We start from the raw sequence: 23,134 nt of genomic DNA, 5'->3' as shown, positions 1-23,134 counted from the left end.
CTGAATCGGAGCAATTCAGAAATGTTCAGCCAGGGGGAAAAAAGCTAGCAAAAACCACCCTCATCTGCCCAAGATGGGATTGCAATCAGCCAGTTTCCCTGCCTGCCTCCACCCCTACCCCCATCCCCATTTTAAAAAGAAGAATAAACGCTGTGTTATCTTTGGATTCAGGATCAAGGAGATGTCTAGCCAGTTGGTTCCTGACTTCATTTAACTGTTGACATTTTAGCCTACCAAGAAAATATGTTGGTGTGTAGAAAAAAAAAGACTTCAAACTATGGGACCTTTCAGTACCGATCATCATTGAGAGCTATTAAAACAGTGGGGGAAAGCAGCTGGGAAATAGTGGAAATGGTGGGGCATTTAGACTAGTCAAGTGAATTTGATTCAGCTCTCAGTTTTGCCATTTAATGTCTTTGGAACCTTAAGCAAGTTGCTTAACACCCCCACCCCAGTCTTAGTTTCCTCGTCCGTAAAAATATGAGAGATGGAATTAGATGGTTTATGAAGACTCTTTCAGTTCTCAATCTATGATAATATGATTCTTCAACCCTATTCGAGCCTTTCTTGACTAAGGCTAGGAGGAAAATTGAGTTATTCTCTGTTTTTTTAATGTCTTTTTCTTCTTGCAGAAAAGGTGAGCAAAGAGCACAATCATACTAAGGAGAACACCATCCGGACCACCACCAGGTAAGTCACCCATGGGGCAATACTCCTCTGACTGTGGCCACTTTATGTATGCACTTAAACAGTTTATCCTTTATGTCACGTACTTACCTAGCATTGCACCCCAGCCCCCTGGCCCTTGGTTAACTGGTCGTGTTATATCCTACTGCATCTAAGCCTGTGGCCAGGGACCAGAGCTGGAGTCTAGTGAAAAGAACAGAGGAGGAATAGCGGTCTAGAGGGGTCCAGAGATCCAGGGGCATACTCTCAGTAAGGCTATATTAAGTACCTGCAAGGCTTTGTATCAGGCCTAAATGGAGCCATGCTTTACTCAACCAGCTGATATATTCTACACAGAAAAAACCCAAGAAAGTAAATTCTAATTAGATATAAAATTAATTCATGGTCATTTCAGAGGTGAAGGAGACTAACAGGTGGATAAACTGAGTCACTGAGGGATTAAGTGACTTGTTGCCCATGACCATACAGTTAGAATATGTCAGGGGTGAGACTTGAACACGGAATCAGAGAGTTGGAGGATAAGCAAAGACCTCATGTAGAATATGCACCCAAAGTGAGCCTTGAGGGAAGCTGAGCATTTGAAGAGGTAGAGGGGGTGAGTAGAAGAGCCTTGCAGGCAAAGAGGTTGGGGAATAGCAAAGGCAAGATGGCAGGAGGTGGAACTTATTCTTTGAGAAATGCAAAGTCAGCCGGTTTGCCTGGAACCTGGAATATGGGCAAGGATATGTCCATCACCTGCTTCATGGAGTTGTAAGGATAAAATAAAATCATAAAAAAAACTAGAGTTATAAAATATAAAACACAGATTGAATGGGAGGTCAGAAGGTGGCATTTCAAATCCTTGTTCTGCTATTGGCTTACTTATGGGACCCTGGACAAGTTGGGTGACTTGAAACTGAGTTACTTCAAGTGGAAAAGGAAGAGCTTCAATGATGTGATCTCTAAGGTCTACCTTTTTAACTTTAAATCTGTGATCCTGGATGAAGGCATTTTGAATGAAATAGGACAAAATACTTTTTTTCACATTTCTTTTTTTCAGATCTAGACCTACCATTACTCGGTGTAGGGAACTGTTAGTGGGAAAATTCTCAACACCAATGCAGGTGACCAACTCATCTACAACTTATGGCCTTAAATGTTACTTCAGTCACTGAACAGTTAAAGGACTTGCCCATGATCATACAGCCAGGATGTATCAGATGTGGGACTTGAACACAGGATCATAGAATCAGAGAGTTTGTAGGGACCCCAACAGCCACTTAGCATGGCCCCTACTTGAGAAGACTCTCCATTGTAATATACTCAGCAAGGGCTGATCTAAGCACTAGTTAAAGACCTTAAAGGAAGAAGAGCCCACCTTAGGACAACTCTTACTTGTTAGTTACTGTCCCCTGAGATCAGACCCACATTAGCTTCTCTTCTGGTTCTGCCCTCTGGATCCAGGCAGAACAAAGAGAAACCCCCTTCCGGTGATATTCCCTCAAATACTAGAAAACAGTCCACATGGCTCTCTTGAATCTTTCCTTTTCCAAATAAACCTGCCCAGTTCCTTCAATTACCCTCATGGGGCTTAAACCCAAGGCTGTGTCACATCCTGGTTGCTTTCCAACTTAACAATGTCCTCCCTGTGCCCAAAATAGCCTGTTGGCATCTCATATTAAATAGCTAAATACAAAAGCATTATTAGCATTATCATGAATAACTCTTCCAAAAGGTCATAGTCAACTTTGAGGAACTCTTCCAGTGGAAAAGTAAGTTCATTACTTGTAATGGTGGAGACTTTCATCCTGCTGTCATCAAGCTATCAAGGAATTAATCCTACAGGGATGACTTTGGGCTTTTATCCGTAATTTTCCTTTGCTTCATTTCCTGGTTGCATACAGACAAGACCCATTATAGACTTGGTTCCTGGACAGTGAAAAAGATGAAGGAACACTGGGAAAGGTTTCTTAAAGAAAGTAAGACTTGAACTGAAACTTGAAGGAAGGAAGTCGGGGAAGTGAGGAAGCAGAGTTCTTCCAAAGGTACAAGCCTCCAAGGAAAACCAAACCGGAGGTCTTTTTTGATCCTTGACATCAACCCACCAATCTCTAAACTGGTAGAAGATAGATTAAAATAGATTCTAGCAGAGGGTGGCTAGGTGGATAGAATGTTGGGCTTAGAGTCAAGAAGTTCTGCATCCAAATCCAGCTACTTATTAGCCTGTGCAAGTCACTTAACCTCGTTTGCCTGAAAAATGGAAAATCTATAATCTGAAAGATGGTACTGTTTGGGGGCAGTTCCATGGCGTAGTGGATAGAGAGCCAGGTCTAGAAATGGGAGGTTCTGGAAAAGTGAGTCATTTAACTTCAATTCCCTAGCCTTGCCACTCTTCTGCCTTGGAACGAATCCCTCAGTTTGATTCAATGACAGAAGGTAAGGGTTTAAAAAAATAGGAAGTAGTGCCAAAAAAAAAAAGCAAAGCCAGCTATAAGCCACTTGCTAGTAGTGACTTTCTTTTATAAGTACCTTCAGAAGGGGCTAGATCACATTTGGGAAATTATTGTGACACTTTCAATCATCCTAACTATTCTCTACTATCTTCTTAATATCTCTTTTCTTGCTGCTCTGTATGGATTTAGAGATATATAAAGATACACACATACATGTGATATATTTTATACCTCTGTGTGTATACTGATTTCTGCAGAGATACATGCATAGACATGTGTATATACACACATTTATGTTCAACTAGACATATGCATATAGGCACATGTACACACATTGGTATAGGTATCTGTATATTCACACTGAATTCATTTGGGTTATGCCAGACTCTTTTGAGTGGTCACTGATTTTGTTCAGGGGGCTGCCATTGATACAGGATTTGCTGTAACCAGCGGAGTTCAGGATGTCTTCAAAGAAATGTTTGATATGAAACAATGATGGTGAGAACAAGAGTTTTCTGGTGGTCAGTCCCTGTTTTTTTCAAAACTCCTTGCAGTATCAAAGGAAAGTATGGAAGATCTCAACCACATTAATTGGACCACTTGTAGCAAATTTAAAAGTCACAGAATCACAGATTTTGAGAATAGGAGTAGACTCCAGCAGCCATCTAGTCCAAACCACATATAAGTGGATCTCCATAATAACATACCCAACAAGTAATCTTCCAGCCCCTGTTCAAAGACCTCTAAAGTTGGGGAACCTACCACCTCTCAAGGCAGTCTATTCCACTTTTGTACAGCCTGAGATGTTAGGATATTTTTCCTGATATCCTGTCAAAATTTTCTTCTTTACAGTTTCTACCCTAATTCTTCCATATGACAACCCTTCAAATACTAGAACTCAGCTCTCATATCCCTTCTGAGTCTTCTTTTCTCTAAGCTAAACTTGTCAGATTCTTTAGGGAATTCTCATATGCCATACACACAAGGTCCCTCATTCTCCTAGTTACCCCCTTCTGAATGCTTTCCATCTTATTAATGTCCTTTCTTACAACATAGAGTCTAAAACTGAACACAATATCTTATCTAGAGATAAGTTCAAAACATCATAGATCATAGATCCATTTGGTCCATCCTCTCACTCACTAATGCCATATGATTAAAAATCATGAGACCCTGTGATCTCTGGAAAATCAAAGTAATAGATTATCCAGAGGGTAAAAGCCAAAATCCATGATCAATCTTAATAGGATTGAGCATATTATAAATGATGACCTATTCAAAAGAAATGGTATAAAATAATTTTGCCAAATTCAAATAGAAACTGGGAACTACTAGTCGAGATATAAATATCTCTTAGGGCTATGTATTGACTTAATTTTAAAATGTTCTATTATCTATTTTTATTATATTTTTATTTATTTAAAAATATTCCCCAATTACATCTTAATCTAATTTGGGATGCATTCAGGAGTATTATGGGTTCCAACTTTACACCACTGGGGTAAATAAAACACATCATCAACAATATGAATAACTGGGGAAAGAGATGGGTCAATAATCTAGTGAGAGTGGAGTAAAATAGACACACATTCCAAGTATTGCACCATATCCAAGAAATATGTAGCCTGGAGGAAAACCTCCAGTATGGTGGGCACATTTCCTATGGAGAATTTGATGGAAGGATATTAGCAAGAGTAGCACTGGACCAGAAGATGTGGAAGGCATAGATGGGTTGTAGTCTGTACCAGTGGAGGGAATTCTCTTTAAAAAATGATCGCAGATGCATTGTGTTTTCCCCTGAAGACCACTTAAGTTGTATACCAGAAATTTTGATGTCGTTTTATCATTCGTTTTCTCTTACATAATTATTAATAGTATCTATACTTTATTCTTTGACCTCACTAAATAGAATTCCATTGTTAATTCCTCATTTGGGTCTATATCACTTGTTTGTAGTCTCTGAATCGATTACTTTTTATTATGGACTACAAATAATATATTAATTATTTCTGTCTTTTTATGTTTATTTGCAATATCTCTGTGCTCTACTACATGGTCAAGTTTTATAAAAGTTCTAAGCAATGCAATGTTGAGGAATATATATATATATATATATTCTGTCCCATTTAGAAGATGCCACAATGTCTCATTCTGGTTTCTCCAGCATTTTTTTCAATTTTCCTTTTTGCTAATTTTCTATTAAACTTACCAAAACTGAGAGAGGGTTATTGAAGTCACCTGTTATTATTGGGTTACTGTCTATGTCTTTTTTGTAGTTCAGATAAAGTTTCCTTCGTGAATTTAGATGTTATGGCATTTGGAGCATATAGATTTATTACTGACTTTGGTTTACTGTCTATAATTCCTTTATCTTAATGTAGTTCCCATATTTATTTTTATTTTTAAAATGTTTGTCTTTGCTTTGTCAGCATGTTTGCAACTTTGTGTATACATATATATGTACTTAGATTATAGTAAATTTTTTATCCCCTCAGTTTTAGTTTGTGTATATCTTTTTAAAATTATTTATTTTTATATATTTTTAATTTATTTTATTTATATTAATTTAAATATATTTTAAATTTAGAGCTAGATTTTTTCTTTTAAAATTGAGTTTCAAATTCTCTCCCTCCCTCCTACCTCTTCTCCCACCCACTGAGAAGGGAAGGAAAATAATATTAATTATACATGTGAAATCATGCAGAACATTTCCATATTAGCAGTCTCACACACAATAAATATATAAATAAAATGAAAAAATATACTTCAGTTTACATTTAGAGTTCATGCACTCTAAAGCTAGAGCTAGATGACCCTTTCTTATCATGAGTTCTTTGAAATTATCTTGGATTCTTATAATTGATCATCATAGCAACATTGCTGCTACTGTGCACAATTATCTCCATTCTTCTCAATTTACATTACATCTGCTCATGTCTTGCCATATATTTTTCTGAATGATCCCCCTCATCATTTCCTATGCCATAGTAGCCCACGATCACAATATGCCATAACTTGTTCAGCTATTTCTCAAATAAGCATCCCCTCAATTTCCAACTCTTTGCCACCCCAAAAAGAGCCACTATAAATATTTTTGGACAAATAGGTCCTTTTCCTTTCTCTTTCATCTTTTTGGGATACAGACCTAGTGGTGGTATTGCTGGGGCAAAGAGTATAATTGGTTTTATAGCCCTTGGGACATAGTTCCAAATTGTTAGCCAGAGTGGTTAGACCACTTCACAACTCCACCAACCATTTGTTAGTGCACCTATTTTTTTCTAATTCCCTCCAGCATTTGTCATTTCTAAGAGGTATGAAGTGGTACCTCATAGAGGTTTTAATGTGCATTTTTCTAATCAATAGTGACTTAGGACATTTTATATGAATAAAGATAGCTTTATTTTCTTCTTCTGAAAATTGTTTATCCATAACCCTTGAGTACTTATCAATTGGAGAACGGCTCTTAATTTTAGAAATTTAACTAAATATCCTATATACTTGAGAAATGAGGCTTTTGTTAGAGAAACTTAATGTAAACATTTTGGATATCACTTTATTGTCTTTGGTACTTTTTAGCAAAATGTAGTTTCCCTGATTCTCTCTTTTAATGAGGTCTGTTTTTGCTTTTGCTTTGTCTGAGATCATGATTGCTACCCCTGTCTTTTTAACTTCAGCTGGAATATAATACACTCTACTCTAGTCCTTTATTTTAGTTCTATGTGGGTCTTTCTATTTCAAACATGTCTCTTATAAACAACATATTATTGGATTGTGACTTCTAATCCATTCTGATATCCAATTCCATTTTATAGGTGAGCTCCTCCCATTCACAGTTATTATTACTCTGTATTTCCTTCTTTCCTATTTTTTCTATTTATTCTTCTCTCACTCTTTTCATACTGTTCCTACTCAAAAGTTTATTTTTCTTCTGACCACTATCTCCCTTAATCCATTCTAATTTTTACAATCCTTCCCCTACTCATATATATTTTTTCCTTTTTCCTTTCCTATTTTTTGTTTTTCTCTTTTCCCCTAATTTCCCTATTGAGTAAAATAGATTTCTATACCCAACTGAATATGCATATGAATTCTTCCCTTTTTAAATCAATTCTGATGAGAATGAGAATCAAGTATTAACCAGTCTCCCCATTTCTCCCTCCAATATAAAAACTATTTCTTACAAGCTTCTTTTATATAAGAAAATTTTGCCCATTCTACTGCTTCCTTCCTCCTTCTCCTAGTACATTCCTTTTTCCTTATCCTTTATTTTTGGGGGGCTGAGGGAGGAATCATCCCAACATAATTGACTCATATGCTTACCCTCTGCCTATGCTGACTTCTAACTGCCCTATAATGATAAAGTTCTTAGGCATTACATGTATCATCTTCCCATGTAGGAATATAATCATTTTAACTTTATTGAGTCTCATATTACTCTTTCATGTTTACCTTTTGAAGCTTCTCTTGAATCTTGTGTTTGAATGTCAAGTTTTCTCTTCAGCTTTGGCCTCTCAACAGGAATGCCTGAAAGTTCTCTATTTCATCAGATATCCATTTTCCCCAAAGGATGATACTCAGTTTTTCTGGGTAAGTTATTCTTGATTATAATCCTAGCTCCTTTGTCTTGTCTCCTTTAATGTTGGAAGCTATTAAATCTTATGTGGTCCTGACTATGTCTTCTTGATACTTGGATGGTTTCTTTCTGGTTGCTTACAATGTTTTCTCCTTGCCCTGGGAGGTCTAGAATAAAATTCCTGGGAATTTTTATTTTGGGATTTCCTTTAGGAGGTAATTGGTAGATTCAACTTCTATTTTACTTTCTGAATTTAAGATATCAAACAGTTTTTCTTAATAATTTCTTGAAATATGATGTCTAAGCTTTTTTTAAATAATGACTTTCAGGTAGTCCAATAATTCTTAGGATATCTCGCCTTAATCCATTTTTCTGGTCAGTTGTGTGTGTGTGTGTTTTCCTGATGAGATGTTTCACATTTTCTTCTTTCTCATTTTTAGAGTGTTTTATTGATTTTTTTAATGTCTCATGAAGTCAGTAACTTCCATTTGTCCAATTCCTATTTTTAAAGAATTATTTCCTTTAGTGAGGGTTTCTATCTCTTTTTCCCATTTTTCAAATTCTGCTATTTAAGAAGTTCTTTTCTTCATTTAATTTTTTATGCCTCTTTTACCAAGCTGTCAATTCTCTTTTCATAAATTTCTTTCATTACTCTTGCTTTTTTCTCTGCCTCTCTCATTTCTTTATTTAACTCTTCACAGGAATTCTTGCTGGGTTTGGATTCTATTAGCACTTTCCCTTTCCTTTGAGGCTCTGTTTGTAGCTATTTTCACACTCTGAGGTTGTATCTTGATCTTCCCTGCCACCCAAGTAGATTTTTATGGTTAGGTCCTTTTTTTGTTCTTTATTCATGATTCCATCTTACTATTGACTTTGAATTGTAGGGTTTAAATTAATATCCAATACTTCAAATATTATTTTTATAAAGTTTATTATCTGACAAAATAGAACCACATGACTAAGTTTTCTTCCTGCTCAAAAAAGCCCACTCCTCCAAAGCTACCACAGGAAGGAAAAAGAGTCAAGAGACAGAACTCCACTGAATTTATTTTCTGTGTATGTCAGCACATAACTATAGGAGGAGAATAGGGTGCTGGGAATCATAGTTTTTCTGGGGATACTAGTTTTTCTGGGGATCATATTTTAGGGTAACAGATTCAAATTCCACAGAATGTTATGTTGAAGTTGGGCTCTACTCACTTTGAGATGGGGAGGACTCTTGTCCAATTTCAGGCTTTTTCATGCTGCTGTTTTTAGAGAAAGTTCTGGAGGTCCACAAGTTTTGGGTGCTTCCAAGGTGGCATGATGTAGGGAGAAGTATTGGTACTCTTCTCCTTTTTCAGTACTCTGGTGTTTACCCAGGTAGGTTTGCCTGAAGTCACAAGTCTTAGCACTCTTCTTGGCCCTGGAACTGTGACCAGTTGTTTTACTGCAGCTGTAAAAACTAGTACTTCTCTCCACCTTGCAACTTTGCCTATGTCCCCTGCTCCTTTGTGACCAAGTCCAAGGGCTCCTCTCTGCCCAGAACTCTTTATGGGCAATATAATTGCTAGTCATTATTGACTGTACCTCTGCAAGCAAAGGGTATCCTGTCTTTCTGACCAGTTGTCCAATCTCTGAATTGATAAATCCTGAAGCTGCTGATACTGTTGCAGCCACTATAGCAGCCAATTCTAAAGCCCACTACTGGTGTTCCTGCAATGGTCTAGATTGGATCCCACTCTTATATCACAAACCTCTCTTGCTGACTTCCTAAGTTGTCTTAGTATGGAAAAATGTCTCACTCTGACCTTTTATTGACTCGGCCAAAATTTTATTTGAAGACTTGCTGCTTATAGGTTAATGTTGGGAGAGTTTAGTTGGGTTGCTACCTGTACTCTACCATCTTGGCTCTGCACCCTCCATCCCCATCTTTATTTATTAAATGTGTTTCTCTTATAAGCAATAAATGGTAAGATTTGGTTTTCTTGTCCAACCCATCATACTTTTTTTACTTTATGGGATTTTTCAATGAATTCACATTTAAAATTATAAGAGTTAGGTTTCCCCCCTTCATTTGTCTTTAAATTGGAGTTTTCCTAGTTATGATTTTCCCCCTCTTCTGCTGTAAACAGAGAACTATGTTCCTTCAGTTACTTTAATTTAATCTTTTTTTTAATGGTGATTCTATTCCCACTTGTTCTTTTTCTCTCACCTCTGATCCCCTCCTCTGATCTCACCTCTTTCTCTTTAAGGCTTTACTTAATTATTTCCTTTTTCTTGCTCGCTTTTGTCAGGTTATATAATTCTTCCTCTTTTTTTCCTTTTAAATCAAGTCAATCCCCCCTTTCTCTCTTCCACTTCAACAAGTGCAATTCATGAGTTTTTCAATTTTCTTTTTTTGTGTTCCTCTCCAAAAAGGATTTTTTTCATTCTCTTCATTATTGATTCTTTCAGAAACCCTCATTCTCTGATGCATGATCCCTATAATTATGTAGTCTCTCTTTATTCTCTGTATTCCTTATGTAATCGAAACTTCCAAAGTTTCCTTTCTAAGCCATTCCCTATAGGGAGTTTCTACCCTTGCCTTCTAGTTTATCCTATGGATTCCCTTTTCCCATTTTTCCTCACTCCCAGAATGGTGCTGATTATTTCTTATATAAGAGAGGAAAATGCCCTATGGTAGCACCCCTTCCTCTACCATCTCCAAATTATGTAACCCACCACTAATCTTTAACTCCTCCATTACTTATTTTTCCCTATTTGCCTTCAAATATCTCTCAGAGGTCCATGCCCTCTTGTTCCCACAGGTACCAGTTGCTCTCAAGAGTTTTACCTCCTTCTTTTCTAAGGCAGAATAAGTAGACTTTTCAAGCACCAAAATCCCTTGAATCATACCCAGCACAAAGTTACACACACCCCACCCCTGCCCCAAACTATCAATTCACCTGTAGGCAGAGTTTTGTCAAACTGTCCACAATGCCCCAGGCCCACCTCTTCACTTCTATTTCCATCAGACTTCTATCTTTACCCTTGTCTCCCTTGTGTGCATTTAGAAAGAAGTCTCTTACTGATTTCTCCGTTGTCACTCTATTGCTGTTGTTGTCCTTGATTGCTACTTTTATTCTTACTGCATTTCTTTTCTTTGGGCTGTTAGAGAAACAATCTCTTCAGATCTGATTTTCTTTCTAAAAATGTTTCAAACACCACTTTATCACTGGATATCTATTGTTTTTCATTTATGGGTAAGCTCAGATTTATAGGATAGGTCACCCTGGGCTGCACCCTGAGCTCAATTGCTCTTCAGAACATATTATTCCATTCCCTCCTACATCTTCTGGTGGGTGCAGAATAGTCTTGTGTCATTTGAATTCCCTTTCATTTGTATTTGAAGGTCTTTCTCCTGATGACTTGCAGAACTGTCATTTCTGAATTGAATTGTTACATTTAGCCATGATATAGCTTGGAGTTTACAGCCTTGTTTTGTTTTATTTTCTAGTTCTGATCTATGAATTGTTTCAATTGTTATTTCATTTTTTATGTTCCAAAGTTCTGGGTAGTTCTCTTCTATTGTTTCCTACATTATGGTGTTATGGTTTTTATCCTGCCTTGTTATAGTCCCATGATTCTTAGATTGTCTTTATGCATCCTTCCTTTGAGATCAATATATTTTGCTTGCATATTTTCTTCTAATGTTCTTGTTTTCTGCTTCTCTTCTTCTAGGTTTTTTTTTAACCCTTACCTTTCATCTTAGAATCAATACTGTGTATTTGTTCCAAGGCAAAAAAAAAAATGTTAAGAGCTAGACAATGGGGGTCAAGTGACTTGCCCAGGGTCACCCAGCTAGGAAATATCTGAAGTCACATTTGAACCCAGGACCTCCCATCTCTGAGCCTGACTCTCAATCCACTGATCCACCCAGCTGTTCCCTTCTATGTTGTTTTTAACTTCTGCATATTTTCATTCCCAATCTACCATTCTCTCTTTTTTGTCTCTTTGGTGAGACTTGCCATTAAAGAATCTGGTTTTTCTATTCTGCCAGTTATTTTTGCTGTACGGGCCATAAATTCTGATCTTATTCTCATGTCTCTTTTGTACCACTCAGGAACAGTCTATGGTGGTTCCATGTTCTCATCACACCCCACAGGTTCCTCTGTCTCATCAAGTGTTGGACCATTTTCCTTTGTTCCTCAGTATTTATTGTAGATGCTTAAACTCTTACTTGATCTGGAGGCCATATTATTTCTACCATTAATGATTTTCCTGTTCATTTCTTTGCTTCTCTTCAAAATCATTCGAGGATTGCTATTTGTTTTTTTTCCAAAAACCTTTCCTGAGATCTTTGGCAATTTCAGACTTCCCCCCCCCCCCCCCCTATAATCAATCAGTTTCTGAGTCTTTGATTCGCTCCCAGAATCTCAAAGTAACTCAGCCTTCTCCTATTCTGTGTAATACATGGTACACAAGTCCACCTTTTGCACCCAGTGTCTTTTGGGTGGACAGAATTGGCCCCAGCTAAATGTTGAATGTTTTTCCTCAGGTTTCTTGGTCTCTCTCTCTCTCTCTGTCTCCCTCTCTGTCTCTCTGTCTCTCTTTCTCTCTGTCTCTCTCTTTCTCTGTCTCTCTTTCTCTCTCTCTCTCTCTCTCTCTCTCTCTCTCTCTCTCTCTCTCTCTCTCTCTCTCTCTCTCTCTCTCTCTGTGTCTCCCTCTCTCTTCCTCCCTCCATCCCTTCCCCCCTCCCTCTCCTTCTCCCTTTCACCTCATGTGTTCCTCAGTTATTTGACTTAGGCGTTGCAGAGAGTTGCCACACTGGTGCCATTGTGTTGATTTTTATAGTTTGGTTCTCTGAGGCTGGGTAGGGAGGTTGTCAGGTGGGGGCAGCAGAATATGGGATATAGTGATGACTGCTAGTCCAGCCCAGCCACATGTCCTGCTCCTTTTTGTTCCTGGCTCTTTTGTATAGTTCTTCTGTAGCACAGAACACTGCCCACCACTATACTATGCTGGCTGTGTGGCCCCAGTAAGCTTCCATAGTATGGATGACTGTAGAGGCCCCCTGGCTATCTGCCCTGGCCCAAGCAGATTTCCATGACCCTGCAAAGAGGAAGGTGGGGGATGGGATATAGGTTCAGTTTTGTTTTGAACCTGCACAGGTGGGCTAATGCAGCCTCATTGTAGGGAGTGTGGGGAGGGGGCTCTGAGTGGCCTCAGTGTCGAAGTCAGTCCTTGAGTTGTCTTGGTGTCGTTATTTTTATCTACTTTTGGATTCCAGGTGTCCCAAATCGTGGGCAGCTGAGGTTTCTTTATCTTTTTTACATAATTTCTGCTTTGGAGAAGTTTAGGAAGCCAAGAAAATCAGAGGAAATGTCCCAACCTCCCTCCTGTGTATCCCGTGACCTTGAAGTCTCCTTCCCAGACACATTAAAGTGTCCATGTTTGGTTCCTACAATTAGGAACAAATAAGAAGAAAGCACTTAAGTTACCTTGTCTCAGGGGAGGGGGATTGGAGAATGATCTATTCTTTTTTTGGGGGGGGTGTTCCATGGGTCCTCAGGCACTGCAAAGCCTCATAAATACTGTCTAACTTTTGTCTTTGTGTCCCAAGCACCTGGCACAAAGTAGATACTCAATAAAAGCTTGTTAATTGATTGATTCGGGAGCCAAAAAGGACAGGAGTTCATCTAGTCCAGCTCATGCTTTTAGGAAATTGAGGCCTAGAAAGAAGTGGCTTGCTCGGGCAAAGGTCACTCAAATAATAAGTTAAATAACATTCCTTCAAAAGTCTTGGCTCATGTTCTATTTTTTCTTCTTTTAATTAGAATTTTTGATTAGTATCAAATAACAGATACTCAATACTAATCAAATAAAGCAGAACCAACTTGCATAATACGGGGGTTTTCAGGGCACAGGAATCCGGTATGAACACAATAAAAGCATGGTGACTGATTACTCCCAGTATAGAAGTATGCATGTGGAAGATAGTTCTGCTACTAATCATGCATGCTTAGTTGGGATATCTCCCAAGTCAGCATGGTAGGCAGTTATTAAATGGAATCCCCCAGTGACACATTGGTGCCACCATGAATTGCCCTCTCTAGCCCCAATCTTAAAGCTACCTGGTAAATAAGCCCTAAAGAACAGAGGAATTATACAGACTGGTTAATCAGTTGCAGGGTGAAATACTTTTAATTTGCTTTCATGTGATTCTGGGAGTTTATACCCTCCCTCTGTAATCATATTTGGTGCTATTTATGTGCTATTGTGTTTATAAAACTCACGGCAGTTTTATGGTCATCCAATGAATGTCCACTGAGGGAAGGATGAAGGAACTGTAGGTGACCCCGAGAACATACTATAAATTCCATACAATGAATTGCTTTAACCACGACTGTTAGAGAGACTTTTAAAAATCATTTCTGTAAAACTGAGACAATCCTTAAATTCTTTTGTTGTTGGAAGGTGATGAGTAAGGAGTAACTCAAATCATCCCTTTTCCTAAAGTTTCTAAAGAAAAAGGAAAAAACCAGGCAGAAGATTTGGATTCCATTGTAATAGAATTCACCATCAACTGAGTATGGCATCTTGTATATGGTCCAGATCTGTGATTTCGTGTGGGCATAAGATCTCCGATATGGAAACTTCCTTCATCGATGCAAATCAGCAATGCCTTGGAAACTTATGGTCTTAGAGTATTATTTGGGTTACTAATGATATAAGGATGACAACTTATGTGCATCAAAAGCTAAACTTGAACTCAAGTCTTTCCAACTCCAAGGCCAACTCTATCCTCCATAGTCCATTATGTCTCCTCTGACATACATTAAACATTTCACATTGAACTGACTTCTCAACATCTCAAACACATTTTTAAATCAATTTACATCTTCCCTTTTAATTGTTAGACTGCATCCCAGCTATTCTTCCCAGACCATTCTTCTTTCCTTTCCTTTTTTTTTTTAAATCCTTACCTTCCATCTTGGAATCAATTATGTGTATTGGTCCAAGGCAGAAGCATGGTAAGAGCTGGAGAATGAGAGTTAAGTGACCTGCCCAGGGTCACACAGCTAGGAAGTGTCTGAATACAGATTTGAACCTAGAACCTTCTATCTGTGAGCCAGGTTTTCAATCTACCGAGCCCCTCTTTCCTTTATTTTCATCTCTCCCTGTAGAATAAATTATCAGGCTACTCCTCACCAAAAAGCCTTATTTATCCTGTATCAACTAATTTCAGGAAAGAAACACATTTTCCTTCTCTTTGTGTTTCAGTTTCTTGTTTCAGACATTATGTGGAGATATTTTAAGAACTTTTTGGAGGGTGATTCCTGATTGAGATCAGGGATTCTCACTTGACACATACAAGGCGAGCCTTTAAATTATGTTCTTCAGGGACAGCTTATAATTCCTTCCAAAAGAACAGTCAGCAAACCTCAGAATTTCCACATCTTGAGTCCTTTCAGTGCTGAGGCCAGTGACTGGGTAAAGGATTTCCTTTTTCCAGTTTCTCAGAAGAAGATGACTATTCAGAAACACTGCCCTGACTAGTTGGGAATTTAGTTTTGCTTTCCACTTTGCTATTGGATTCTCCTAGATGTAGCCCAAGAGTATAGTTTTTAAGGTGAATCCCTTAAATGTGGCCTCAACAGAGTCCAAAAATCCTTGCCAGAAGTAAACTTTGAACTTCTTTGGTTCCTGAATTTTGGATCCCCTCCCAAAAAAGTCTTTGATTAATGAAAAAAGATGTAGCCTCTTTCCCCTCTCCTTTAACAAACATTTCTCTCCCTCTTTGTTTAGTACTGTCTTTGGATTTCAGCTGCCAAAAAAGAACAGAAAAATAATTAAAGATGGCACGGTTATAGCTTAGTCTTCCATTGAAAAGTAATGAAAGTAATAATGACTTAGTAGTATCCTTAGACTTAAAGCTAGAAAGGACGTCATAGATCATCTCCTCCAACACCCTTGTATTCAGCAAGCATTAAAACAAAGCAAACACTTTATAGTTGTAATAGCCAATACATTCCCTGATTAAAGAACAAAAATGTACTTCATTTTTTCCTTAACAAAGTGGGGATTTGGGGTTCTAATATGGCTCATACTCTGTGATATCCAGGCACTGTGTTGGTTATTTTTGCCTGTTGGTTTTTTGAGGGGGCTACAAGGGAAGGATGACTCACTGTTGGAGATGTCAAGGGAGGTTATAGCTAGAAATAATTGTGATGTTCACACAAAAGGCATCCATAAAACCTTCTTTTAAAGTTCAATACTAGAGATAGGAGGTCCTGGGTTCAAATCTGTTCAGACACATCTTGGATGGGTGACCCTGGACAAGTTACTTAACCCCCATTATCTCACCTTTACTGCTCTTCTGCCTTAGAACCAATACACAATATCGATTCTAAAATGAAAGGTAAGGGTTGTTGTGTTGTTGGGATTTTTTTTTAAGTTCAACACTTTCCTCATTTTACAGATAAAGAAACTGAGGCCAAGAAAGTTGAACTGACTTGTCCCAGGTCATATATGCCAAGTTAAAAGTAGCAGAGCTAGAAACTCTAGGTTAAGACAGCAGGAAAACAGATAGAAAATAGAGCTGTTCTGAATGGTCCATTGTATAAAGGTTGATCATCTATGGCTCTGACTTAGCCTCTCTTTCCCTGACCAGCTTGCCCCACACACACCCACATTTTGTATCCTAACACCAGCATCGCAGAGTGAAAAGAAGACAGAAAATTTTCATTCTGTTTCATTTTGCCATTTGATAATAACAGTTCTGATTTTATTTATTAATGTTGGCAGAAGTGAAGGTTGAAGCTATTGACCTTTAAGTTTAAGAATTCCCTGTGACTTCTATTTATCCCTGGCTTCCCTGACCACAGATAACTGACTTAGCAGTGTTCTATGAACTGGTTTTGGAAATTCCTGAGTTTTTGCTCCCTGAAAAGCTTTTAATCTGCCACAGAAAACAAGACTCCCTTCCTGAAAGTAGAAGAGCAAAGTGACCCACCCGAGTGAGTGATGGAGTCAGCCAGATAGTGACAAGAATCACTGAAATGGGTGACATTATACAAGAACACTGTGTTCCTGGTTTGTGGACCCAGGAAGGGGCACCCCAACTGAAATAACCATTTAGTCAGGACCTCACTGTAAATGCTAAAACAGCAAGACCTTGACTATTTGACCTCAGTGCCCAGAAAAATCCAATCTAAGTAGAAAGAAAGTCGAGTTTCCTTTGAGACAGTATACAGGCAGACTTAAGAGGATGAATGTTCTTCGTGCCATCCTATCTGACAAATGAGATGGGGGCAGTGGGAGGACAAGTATATCCCACTGAAAACTACCACCAAGTCCATAAGTATAAGGCAATCAGGACATCCTCAACATGCTTCTTTTCCTCATATACGCCCAGACCCTACATTCCATTATAGACAAAAATACATGATGTGTGATGTTATAGAAAAAATCTTCATCTTTTGATATGGACCATCACTTAGCCAAGATACTGGATAAGATCAGAAGAGGAAAATGGAAGCCTAGAGTAAGAATTAGATCAGATAGCTCCCAGCGGGTGAATGGGACATGGCCAGTGTTGTGTAACACTGTGAACAGCTAGCAATGGCTGCCAAAACCCTCTCTTACTTACTTGTTTTCGTTTTCCCCATTAATAATTCAATGTTAATGTGTGTATACGATTGCATGCCTATAAGAAAACGTATCACACCTAGCTGTCTTTCGTCTTAAGCTCTTGGGTGTTTATCTGACTCTTCTTCTCTCCATAGCTAGGTGATGAAAATAGTTCAGTTAAGGAGAGACCAAGGTGTCGCACTTCGTAGACCAACATTTAAATGAACCAATTTCTAGAACTTGAAGGAGGGATGTTTTTCGGCGCTTTGGATAATACTCTATTACTTTTTAAAAAGTCAGTATTTTCTCAGAAATGTCCAGACTATGAAGTTTTCCTACAGGCTGGATTTGATAAATCTTTTCTAATATTAATAATAAGTTAACAAGGGAAAAAAAGTCTAATTCATAGTCTCAAAATTTTGGAATGGGACAGGTCTTTGGTGACTATCTATAGATCATGAAGCCAAGACGTACTACCTAAATTCCACACAATCTTTCTCTCCATTTTCATCAAGGAGCCATATAAAAGAATGATCCATGTTCTTTTAAGAGGCAAAAATATTAAATTAAACAAATGAAAATGTAGTAGCCAATCATCTCTTTAGAAGAAAGATGATGACATACTTCTGTGCTCTTAGGAGAAAAGTGGGAAATTAAGGGTCCAGGATATTACATTTGTGAAAGCTTTGTTAGCTGGTTTTGAGTGTATTTTTTTTCTTTGTTATAATGGATAACTAAGTGGAACAGTGCATCTGTAACCAGGAAGAGATAAGTTCAAATTTAGCCTCAGATACTTACTATGTGTGTGTCCTCAAAAGTTACTTAACCTCTGACTTCCTCAGTTTCCTCAATTGTAAAGTAAGAATAATATTAGAACCTAGTTTCCATGGTAATGGTAAAGATTAAATGAGATAATATTTATAAAGCACAGTGGGATCTGTTTATAAAATGCCTGGTATGTAGTAGGTATTTTTAAAATGAATTTTTCTTTGATTCATACAAAGAGAAGGTGTGGGGAGTAAAATATGGAGAAAGATTTAGAGATATAATGAGTTTATTGGTATATACAAAAATGGCAATAAAACTTTTTTAATGCATTGGAATAGTTGGTAGGTTTAAAGGATAGAATTTGGAGTCAAGGAAAGTCAAAGGAAAGGATTTGGAGTCAAAAGACCTAAGTTAAATTCTTGTCTCTAATGGCACCTTTAACAAGTGCTTTAACCTCTCTGTGCCTAGTTTTATCATCTTTAAACATGAAGGAAGACCCTTAAAGTCCATTTATTAGCTTATAAGATGAACCAGATTTGTATCTTATGCAGTTTTCTTCTTCTTCCTCTAGTTTATGTCTAAATAATGCTCAAATATTCCTTTTAGAAGTTTCTGACCTTGTTCTCTTGGAGGATCCCTTCCACAATTATATTGAGAGCCACTAAAAGTGACCCATCCCATGACTCTTCCATATTTGTACATAAATGTATATAGGTTTCACTGGTACAATGTGCTGGGCCTTCTTGTTTTCTCTTGACCTCCTGAGGATATCAGTGAAAGTTCTTGTGCTATCTCCCTCTAATCTCATACTCTTGCTACATGATGAGCACATCTTTTTCTTTACTTCTTCATTTTTTGGATCAAGCCTGTGATTTCATTCCTCATGGAAGATCCAAAGAAGGAAGGCTTTTATTATTGTCAGATTTGTTGTTGAGGTTGACAAAGATCTTTCCTTTTTGAAGAGAACCTGTGATATCACAGGGTGATTTCTTGACTTGCACATGAATTGAATTGAAGTGAGGCAGAGTTGCTCAGTGATGTATAATCTTAAAAAGTTGTCTTGGGCACTGAGATGTTAAGTGACATTTCCATTATCTATCCAAAGTGGGATTGTAACCTAGCTTTTTCCTGACAGAGGCCAGTTCTCTATCCTCTATGCCTCACTGACTCTTTCTAGCTTATTATTTTTTCCCATCACATTTCCTGGATGTCATCCATCCTCTACTCTGCTTCTTCCTTGAAGTTATCTTCTGTTAAATACTACAGTTTACTCACTTCCATGGCCCTCTTTTTGGATTTCATTTTTAGTTCTTCAGACACTAGTGTGGGCCAGTATTCCATGACTTTCGTCCATTCAATATCAATATATATTTTAAAATGTTGGGAACCCTCTTTCTTAAAAATGGAAACTCCTTTGATCTAAGGGACTCTTCAAGTCAGAGGTTCTCAACATTTTCACTGACTGTCCCCAGAGTAACATAAAAACCATACTGGGACACTTTCCATTGGCCATTTGCAAGTGCTGACCCTTCCCAGCAGTTTGAACTTAGCCTCTTAAATCACACTTCTATTTTCTTATACCTTTAGCCTTGAAATCCTCTTTGCCAACAGATCCTACCTGACTTACTCCTCTTTTTATATCAGCCAATCCAATCCTGCAAGCATTTATGAAGTGCTTACTATATACCAGGCACATAACTCTAGAATATATATGTATATATGCTAGATATAAATATATACTATATATTCCTATACTCTAGAATATCTGAAGAATTAGAGGCAATCTCTCCCCACTGCTCCTCTTCTGGTTTCAGGTACCTGTCTAGAATACCCAAGTCAGAAAAATCACTTTAGAAAGTTACCAGGTCCGGCTGGAACACTGGTAAAAACTCCAAACTCCTTTTTTTAAGGATGTTGTAATAGAATTGGCATTCTTTCCCTTTATTCCACTTTTCCTATGTCTCCCTCCCTCCAACACACACACACACACACACACAAGACCCAAAATTATCTTCTTGCTTTCCTTAGTTCTCCAGTTTGAAGAGATTATCTTTTTTTTTCTTTTTTAACCTAACCCACATAGTTGAAAGAGGCAAATTTGTAGGCCTTCACAGGCCTACAAATAAGTATTACAGGTAAGTACTGCCTTTGATTCTATTTTCCTAGCAGTGGTTTTCTCTGAAAAATGTCTCCGGGGTTCTTAATCTGCTGAAAATTCAATAAATAGTAAGGCTGTGACCTCTGTGGCAGGGTAAAATAGCTGTGCGTGGAGAGGAGGCAGGGAAAAGGAAAGTTAGAAGATGTAGGGAAGCCGTGGCCAGGTTCATGGGCATTTTCAGCAAGCTCCCAAATGACTAGGAGCCTCTCTGATCGGTGCTCAGACCCCTCCGCAGACTCACTGGCCTCATTGTCCGGGAAAGTCCGATTCCATCCGAGATCCAGGTCTGTCAGTCTAGGAGGCTGACCTTTAATGTATCCGGGCCTGCTGGATTCACTTACTTGGGCCTGCAGTTGGCACGGCCTCCTACACACCCTGGCCTCCTCACAATGGCGCACTTGATAAAGCTTTGGATTGTGTTCCTTGTCCTGAAAAGTTTCCTGGTTCCACAATGGGGAAATGCTAGAGTTGTAGGCAAAGGTATCTGTTTCTTGAAAAGTTTTTGTTTTACCTTGTACCGTATTGGCCCCACTAGAAGAAAAACTCAAGTGTAAGGCGACCTTACTTTAAAAAACAAAAAAATGGAAAAGATCGCCAAAACGTATACGGACGGATCCCGTTCCTCGGCAGGCACCTCGCTCCCTCCTGACAGGAGAAGAGGGAAAAACTCCCTCCCTTCCCTGAGCTTTTTGCCTTCTGAAGCTGGAACTGGGCTTGCAGATAACACGATTGAAATACATTTAGTCCTGCATCCTGCCTTTTATAAAAACTTGCCTTGGGTTACCGGGCTTCTCTAAGGTGTCCTCAACGAGGGCCAGTGCCCCTGAATAGCCCGGAGTATTTGAAAACAGAAAAATCATTCATACGATTTTAAAAGCAGAATTCCAGTTGATTTCATCCCAACCCCCTTCCCGGGGCCCCCAGATCCTTCCACCTGCCCTTGGCCGGTCAGCATCCCGGAGCCCCTCCCTGTGCCAGGCTCAAGGCTGGAGGTGTCTGCAGTGGTGCCCAAGCAGGAAGCAGTGGGCGTTGCTGCACAGTTGCCACGCCTGGGGCCATGGCTTCTGAGAACGACTTGGAGGCTCCATGTTCCTTGTCCATAAATACAAATTAAGTTTATTTTTTAAATGTCTTATTTTCTTTAAAAACAAAAATGCACACACTAGATGAGTGTCCACCCACATCAGAGGAGCAGAAAAAGTCCTCCTTCTTCCCCCTTTTCCTCTTAGATACCTTCCAAAAATTAAGGAAGAAAAACATGGGCTCCACACTGGCTGCAGGTTGATGGAAGTCTGCCCTCAAGTGGTATTTCAAGATACCGCCAAGGAGAGCTCCCCTCCCCAGCCCCCAGCCCCTACTCCAATCCTGGAGCAAACCAGAGATAAAAGCTCCAAGCTAGGATTTCCCAGTTGCTCACGACTGGTTAACATTTGAGTCACCACGGTCTCTATTTCTTTAAAGGCTTCCAAACCAAACACTGCTGGTTAAAAAAAAAAAAAAGATTTTTTTAGACACTTCATAACCGTAGGTCACAGGGAATTTCTTTAGATGTGTCTGTAAGTCACTTATTTTTTGAGACTCAGTTTCCATTTCTATAAAATGGCAATGTGACTAAACTAAAGTCCATTTCCTCTGATACAGAATGGCAAGGTGACCCTGGATGATCAACTCAGTGTCTGGATAAGTTGCAGAGCTATGTCCATCTACATAAGTGGGAGGGAGTTTCCACACTGAGAGTTCCTGACCCTGATGAAATGCTAAACCCGGTCCCCATCTCCTCTTGTCTTCCCAACCTCATGAGGTTACTGTAAGGCTTAAATGAGAACCTTGGGGAAATGCTTTGCCATCCCCAAGGTACCATATGTGTAGAGGAAACTGCTTCATTATAAGGCAATACCAGCACTCAATCATCCCTTGCTAATTCCTAGTGATCCATTTTCCCCCCTGAGTTCATAGCCTCTCTTATTCTGTGACCCTCTTCGCTCCCACACAAGAGCTCTGGAGCCCCTTTATTCTCCTACAGAAAAGTGTCAAAATTTCCTCAGTGTTGGAAAATAAAGTGACCATAGTATCTTCTTTCTTCTTATTTCACTCAGAACTGAAATTATCATCATCTTCCCTGACCTGAGCTATTATTTGGATAAAGATTGAGAGGAACTAGAAAGGAAGAAGAGTTTGTTTAGAAGGGATGGGCAGTCATTGTAGAATATTCCCACCACCAGCTGGGGTCTTCCAGTTCCTATATGGAAAAACAGACATAGCTACATCAGCTTTTTTCCTCCCCTTTTTTAAGGGGAAAAAAAAAAGCCCATAATCTTCCCTAAATTCATACTGTAAAGCAACCCTTCCTGTCCCTGTATTTTGTCTGGCTATTTGAAATATATGAGAGGCCCTGTTGAGCTATATGATTTGCTATATGTGTTTAAAATGGACAGATATCAGCTACTCCCACCAGATGAGAGAGATCATTTTCCAATTTTCCACTTACTATGGAAAAAGAGAAAGCAGGCTTGGGAAATAAAATAGTCAGACACCAGTGTATCACTTCTGGATGATTTGCTTTAAAAGACAGTAGAAACCACTCATCTTGAGCTTTTATTTGCAATAGACTTGCACTCCATTCTGGGCCATGGTAGTGCTAAACATAAATGTATTACAACACAAGTTTAATTTTGCTCCCCCTACCTGAGTTTCTATCCCATTTTGCTATTTTCAACCTGTATCTCTGTCCTTTCCCAACCCTGGGGTAGTCAGTCCTGTTACAGTTGTCATCCTTACATTTAAATGCCTCAGGAGACCTGTAATCTCACCTATTTAGTTTGCTGGCCATCCATACCTTTTATGTGATCCTTTTTTATGCTGTCTCATAGATCCTCCACTCCTAGCCAACATACCAGAGGTTAGTACTCTATATCTTTCCCA

General features: G+C 38.6%; 1 protein-coding gene across 1 annotated transcript in view; it reads left to right on the top strand.

Annotated features, from left to right (window-relative positions):
* Window positions 1-23,134, top strand: part of ZNF827 (zinc finger protein 827) — a 258,728-nt gene that overhangs the window by 146,132 nt on the left and 89,462 nt on the right. The window contains 1 exon segment of the mRNA XM_007496260.2: window positions 633-690. Within this exon segment, the coding sequence (XP_007496322.2) occupies window positions 633-690 (58 nt within the window).

This window comes from Monodelphis domestica, chromosome 6 (genome assembly GCF_027887165.1).
Source record: "Monodelphis domestica isolate mMonDom1 chromosome 6, mMonDom1.pri, whole genome shotgun sequence".
Lineage (NCBI taxonomy): Eukaryota > Metazoa > Chordata > Mammalia > Didelphimorphia > Didelphidae > Monodelphis > Monodelphis domestica.
Note: the sequence above shows the minus strand (reverse complement) of the source record. Positions and strands in the feature narration are given on the sequence as shown.